At 29.9% G+C, this 6,991-nt stretch overlaps 1 protein-coding gene across 2 annotated transcripts; it reads left to right on the top strand.

The window, feature by feature from the left end:
- The first annotated feature begins 3,239 nt into the window (after positions 1–3,239).
- Positions 3,240–6,590, top strand: LOC107622610 (putative prolyl 4-hydroxylase 6). 2 transcript variants are annotated; one of them, XM_088483980.1, is made up of 8 exons: positions 3,240–3,612; positions 3,693–3,776; positions 3,907–3,964; positions 4,162–4,266; positions 5,114–5,171; positions 5,256–5,431; positions 5,540–5,600; positions 6,137–6,590. In XM_088483980.1, exons 1-8 carry the CDS (start codon positions 3,500–3,502, stop codon positions 6,442–6,444), a joined length of 963 nt encoding a protein of 320 aa, XP_088340106.1. In that variant the 5' UTR covers positions 3,240–3,499; the 3' UTR covers positions 6,445–6,590. The 2 variants fall into 2 exon arrangements, with proteins under 2 accessions (XP_088340106.1, XP_088340101.1); XM_088483975.1 differs by having other exon boundaries at positions 3,251–3,612; positions 5,256–5,600.
- Positions 6,591–6,991: the final 401 nt, after the last annotated feature.

Raw genomic sequence — 6,991 nt, 5'->3', positions numbered from 1 at the left:
CCCTAGTTGGCAACGATGATGACCTCAACCGGGGCGGCGACAGTCTCAATCAACTGCAGTGGGCGGCGACGGGCACAGCAACGATGACAAGACTCCCTCCTCCCTCTTCTACGTCACGCACTTTCCTCTTTCTCCGTGGAAGGCCTGTGATCTCACTCTCATCTCTCTCGCGCATCTATTCTTTTCTCTGCGATGGCAACAGCAGCGCCCACCCCTGCTGGCATCGTCTCTTCTTTTCCCTTTCTTCTTCTTCCTTTCTTCTTCAATCGCTCCTCTTTTGATTTCTGTTCTCCTCCCTTTCTCCCGTTCTTTCTCTTATTTGTGGGTGTATGTGTTGTAACATTAGGGATTTTTGGATTAAGGTTAAGGTGGGAAAAAGAGGGATAAGGGTAGTCTAGAAATTTTGATAAAATATGAGGATAACGTAGTAATAAAAAACACTTGGGACATTACAAGATAAATAATTTAATTTAGATTGGTTTAAATTTAAATATTATTATTATTATTATTATTATTATCATATATGACTTTTTTTATTTTTTAATATATCTCTTAATCCGATAAATTAAAGATTAATTTATTATAAATTTAAATTTTATTTAAAAATTTATTATTAGTTAATAAATTACTATTTTTATATCTCGTATGTAATAATAAATATCAAACCAACTCGATCTTAAGTCTAATCTCATTTGCAATGGTTAAAAATTAGAATAATGTTTAAAATTTGTTGTCAAGTCAACTCAATTAAGTTTTTTTTGCTTTTGTTTGGTTGCAATTAAGTTTCAATTATTTTCCTTTGACTATTTGGTCACCTCCTCTATTCTGTATTTATTATTTTTAAAATGTTTGAAAATTATTCTCAAGAGTGAAGACAAATTAATTTCTTTTTATTTTAAATTAAATTTTAATATATATTTAAACAAAAAGAACGATTTTTAATGAATTTTATTACGATAAAATTAATTCTAAATATATATAAATTAATTCTCTTCAAAATACTTTTATCAAAAAGAAAAATGTAATTATTGAAATTTAAATGTTTATTGTTTGGATTTTTTAATTAAATTAAATAAATATAAAATTTACGAAAATATATCAAATACAATGTAATTATATAAATACACAATTGACTATATTTAGGGAGTTCTAAAATTTAAACACATCTCGGTACTTAGACTTTAATTCTGTGTTAGAAGAGTTAAATAAATCTCAGTATGAAAAATACATGCAAAAATAGAATATAGGCGCAGTTGCGAGATACGCACAATGCAATGTGCGAATTGGTGATTTAGTATCTGAAATGTGTGCTCATCTAATTTAACTCAAATAATTTTAAATTTTAAAATTATAAAAATATTTCATTTAAAATTTAGATGATTATAATTTAAATTAATAATTTAATTTAATGCAATAAAAACAAATATATTTGTATTGTTTTACTAGTTATTTATGAGCACTGCAAAATTAATTTAAAAAATGACATCATTAAATTAACTCAAGCACCTATAAAATAAATTGGACATACTTTGTCTAATAACGTTGTTGGTATGGTAAGAAAGTATCTAACAATATAAAATGAGTCTAATAATATATAAAAGACAATAATTTTATTAAATATAATACTCTTTTAAAATAATTATAAATAATTTAATTATAAATAATAAAAAATATATTAATATAAATAATTAAATATAATAATTTGTCAATACTCATAAATAATAAATAATCAGTATAATAATACAAATATATTTAGTTGATAATTTAATTTATTTCAATAAAAACAAATATACTTATTCATTATTTATCAAAAATATTTTATAAAAAAATTAATTTTTAATTTATTTATTATTTATTATTAAAATAAAATTTTAAAATTTTTATGTATAAATTATAAACACCATTGCAATATGAAAAAAATAATATACTCGTTAGAGAAAACTTAAATTCACCAAAAAGGCGAAAACAATTATACAGTAGAATAAGAAGTATCTATAGCGATTCCATATAATTGAAGACTAGCACATAAGACTCTTTTCATCCTTATGTATCTTCCTTCATTCTATTCAATGTCCTTGTAAATTCTTAACAATTCAATAATATAACTAACTGCTGTAATACTATAATCAAGTTCATACTTACATGTTCTATCAAAAATATTATTGGAATAAAAAATATCATATTTCAGATACTGAATCATTGATTTATGGTATGATGTATATATTAGATATTGAGTTTCTCTTCTATTTTTTCATGTATTTGGAATACTAAAATTTTATTTAACTCTTTTAATATAAATTGAGGTGCCTGTACCCACTGTTAGTAGAATTGGATCGGACTTGTCAGTTTGACCAAAAAATTAGTAAACCAGATTTTATATTGATCCGGTCCGATAATTGGACCGCACAAAGTTAAGAATCGGTGCGAACCGATCAAACCTGTAAAAAACCGGTAGAAATCGGTCAAATTCGGTAGCAACCGGTCCGATCGAACTGGAACAATTTAAAATTTTCTCAAAATGAAGCAGGTAGCTATGTCCACCAGGCTACCTTGTCTATTACTAAAATAGATACAAATTAAAATATATATTAATATCTTTTGGTAAATAATTTACTTTTATTTAATTTATTTTAATTTTAATTATAAGCTCACTTATTTTTAAATTAATTATATTTTTATTTAACAGTAATTATAAACTCACTTATTATTTTTTTCATAATTATATAATATCTATTAATATTATTTTTCAATAAATATTTGTAGTATATAATAGTATAATAGATATAAACTAATTAATAAATTATTAAAATTCGAAAATAATACTTATTTTAATATAAAAACAAAATAAAAATATTTATGATAGAGTAAAATTAATAAAATATTTATTGTTTCTGTTCCATATTGTTTAGAATAGCTAGATATTTTTAAAATATTAGTAAAAATATGTATTTTAAATTTTTAATTCTAATTTTTTTACTATATTTTGTTTTTTATTTACATAAGACCGAATTAACCGGTTCAACCAGTGACCTATCGGTTAAATCAGTAACCCAGTGATCCAGTAACATGACCGGTTCGATTACCGGACAACTATGCCTGTACCCCTTAATAACCGATATGTGGTCAATTATATATTTATGTAATTATACTGTATTTTATATTTTTTTTAATTTTATATTTATTTAATTTAAATAAAAAAAACCCTTATTGTTTAGTGTTTATTTATTTTTGTGTGTTATGAGTTAAAGACAAAGGGAGGAAGAAGAAGCTTCCAGAAAGTAAACAGTGTTGGGAGATTAGAAAATTAGAAAAACACAGAGAGAAGCTCAAACCCGAAGCCATTACCCAAATCCAGTGGGCGGTTTTCATTGTACTTCGTTGAATTTATTGTCACGAAAAAAACGACATCATACAATCTAAAGAAGAATTCACACTTTTCCCCTTTTCTCAAACCCTAATTCCTCAAAATTAATTTCATCAATTTCTTTGATTTTGCGCAATGCTGCTGTCTCGTCGCCATTTCCTTCTCCATTTCATATCTTTCCTCTTTCTCTTCGCCGATCTCTCTGTTTCCTCAATTCGCTTGCACTCTTCCGATGCAACCAAGACCACGTAATTACCCTGCACCCTACCCCTCTTTTTTGTTATTTAGTTTTTTTTTTCTTATTATAATATTTTTATTGTTCATATAGGCATGGATCGCTTCTTAGATTGAACAGAGGTGGTTCTTCAGTGTTTGATCCAACAAGGGTCATTCAGCTATCGTGGCAACCAAGGTATAAAACCCCTTTTCTCCCTATTTAATTTTTCCAAAGGGTAATTTTTATTTATTTATTTTCATTTTATTATTATAAATAATAGTTAACTTAGTAGTAATAATATAATTTGGTGAGTGATGTCATGCAGGGCTTTTATATACAAGAAGTTTTTAACTGACGAAGAATGTGAACATTTGATCACTCTGGTTAGTTCTTTGATTTTATTTTTTATTTTTTATTTTTATGTATCTTGTAATGGTAGTATTTGATTGAAATTTTGTTCCACGGTTAGAAATTTCAAAACTTCAAGGAGAGAAAAAAAGAAAGGGGGGGGGGGGGGGATTAATTTATTATGATGTTTCTTACCTGAATTCTTATTTATTTGATTTGTTGATGGTTTTAGGCCAAGGATAAGCTTGAGAAATCTATGGTGGCGGATAATGAATCTGGGAAAAGTATAGAGAGTGAAGTTAGAACCAGTTCCGGGATGTTTCTCGGCAAGGGACAGGTACTGTGTATTTTTTTATTTTCTTTTAGTGATAAAAGGTACTGTAAAATTTTTTAAATGCTTGCTTTTTCATAATGCTATACCTTGTTGGCTTTATAGAAGTCATTTAGTTCTGGATTATGAGTAAACTAGGAGGAGCAAGTATCATTTTATGAATGATGAAAATAATGGAGTGTAATCATAGTGAACTGCCATTCAGCACCACCATCATTATCGCAAATGTTGTTATACATATATTTATTAATGTCTTGAAGCAATGGAAATTGCGGGACCTAGTAATTTTTTGGTCATTAAGCAATGAAAACCATACTTTATGTCTGTGAAGAAGTGAACTTTGTATCCAAGGGAGTGAGTGTATGTATTTTGTGCGTTGGTGAGTGAGCACATGTGTGTGGCTGACATATATTCTGAGAGGAGTTACTTCCATACACTGCCAATGATTTTAACTATATGTGCTGTTATTAATAAGTAAATGGTTCACTTATCATATCTGAATAATTTCGCTGAAGCTCTTGGCACAAAGCATGAGGTTTGCATCAAATAGATAACAAAAGACAGTCACATAAGACTGCAGAGAGTCTATGTTGCTTGAGAGAGGAAGTGGGGCCAGTGAATGATCTGGAGATGACTCACATTTAGTCATTTATTTTAAAGTAGTTTATATATCTAGCGTGTTCAATGGTCACCAATAACTCCTGCCGTCTCTCACAATAAATCACTCTTCTTCCTCTACTTAGATTGAGAAAATGACTAAGTACATCTGTGTTCAAGAACTGAAGTTTTACTCTCTAAAAGCTGTTTTTGACAAAGTTACTGTCTTTTTTTTTCATTGCTTTTAATATTCAAGGATGAAGTAGTTGCTGCCATCGAAGCTCGGATTGCTGCTTGGACATTCCTTCCCATAGGTAACTAGATAATATCGTTCTTTGGTCCATTCTATTTTTGCTTTTGCTCTCTATGACTGAATTATCTGCCTTCAACGTCATCAGAGAATGGGGAGTCTATCCAAATTTTGCACTATGAGAATGGCCAGAAGTACGAACCACATTTTGATTACTTCCATGACAAGGCAAATCAAATTATGGGTGGCCATCGGATTGCCACTGTATTGATGTATTTATCTAATGTTGAAAAGGGTGGGGAAACCATTTTCCCCAATGCTGAGGTAAAGTGTTCATCACATTTGTTTCTATTATGGCCCATTCTAATGAACACCTCTTCTGTCTCCCTCTCTCCCCTTGCACTAACGGGATTCGAATCAAATCTTCCTCAGGCAAAGGAATCCCAGCCGAAAGATGAGAGCTGGTCCGAATGTGCTCACAAAGGATATGCAGGTACACGTTTCTCGATTGTTATACAAACAATATACATGGTTTCTTCATTTCTTGACGTGTGAGATTTAAGGCGTTAAGCTGTATAATATTTCAAAAAGACATTATATTGAGTGGTCTCAGTAACTTACTTTCAAGGGTGCGATGGTTGATTTTCTTTTCAGTTTTCATGATGTAGCTGGCATCTTTTCTATCCACTTGTTTAAAGTGCTAGATTAACTAAATTTCCCTTTCCTCAAGTGTTAAGTATGTACATATATAAACCCATGATTTCACCATTTTTGGCAATATTTTCTAGTTATTATTCACCTCTTGGTATGCAGTTTATTAGAGTTTAAGGTGAAGGATTAAATTGATGTTGAAAATGTTGAGGTTAACTTAATTCAACGACATATATCTGGGGAGCACTAATTCTTGTCCACACTCTAAAAAAAATTGGCATCTTGGCATTCCTTGTTACATAATCTAATCACGAGAATTTGCTGCAATTATGTTTTTGGCTGTGATCTAAACTCAGGATTTTATTCTTATCATTTCAGTAAAACCAGAGAAGGGCGATGCCCTGTTGTTCTTCAGTCTTCATCTGGATGCGACTACCGATTCCAGAAGCTTGCATGGAAGCTGCCCGGTGATCGAGGGTGAAAAATGGTCTGCAACGAAGTGGATTCACGTGGCTGACTTTGAAAAACCAATCAAGAAATTTGAGAGTGGTGGTGGGGATTGTGCTGATCTGAATGAGAACTGTTCTAGATGGGCTAGAGTAGGTGAATGCGAGAAGAACCCTCTTTATATGGTTGGTAATGGTGATGTCAAAGGGTATTGTATGAAGAGCTGCAATGTTTGCTGATGAGGGAGTTTGCTATCACAATTTTCATGTAGAGTCACAAATACATTGTCAAATATAATGTATATTAGTATATATAATTGGTTTTAGACTTTTAGTTGAACTGCAACATGGAATTTAGCTGCAACTTTATATATTGCGGTTTTTTATACTGGTTTTTCTGGTCTAGCAACTTTTCAAAGGGTAAAGAAAAAACTAAAGGTTTAAAACATTTTCTATATGAAGTGGATATTTATACTGTTTCTTTTTGCCCAGGTTTGGCTTTATTTATTTACCTCACTTTGGTTCTTTGGTTCCTTTAAATTGTATGCTTGAAAAGAAAAGAAAAGAAAATATTTAAAATGAACTTCTTTTAAAGTAAGGGATTCTTCTTAAAGCAAGAGTGATATTAAAGTGTGTTATGTTCCTTCTATCCTTGTAACTAAATTTATTATTGATGATTCCTTAATATCTTCTATAAGCAAGGTCATTTTACACAATCCTTGCTTTAAAAAGCATAATACAGTTAACAGATTGCTCTTAAATGAGAATGACTAAAAATGGAAGAGTA

This window comes from Arachis ipaensis, chromosome B10 (genome assembly GCF_059453495.1).
Source record: "Arachis ipaensis isolate K30076 ecotype BB chromosome B10, ASM5945349v1, whole genome shotgun sequence".
In the NCBI taxonomy this organism is placed as follows: Eukaryota; Viridiplantae; Streptophyta; class Magnoliopsida; order Fabales; family Fabaceae; genus Arachis; species Arachis ipaensis.
Note: the sequence above shows the minus strand (reverse complement) of the source record. Positions and strands in the feature narration are given on the sequence as shown.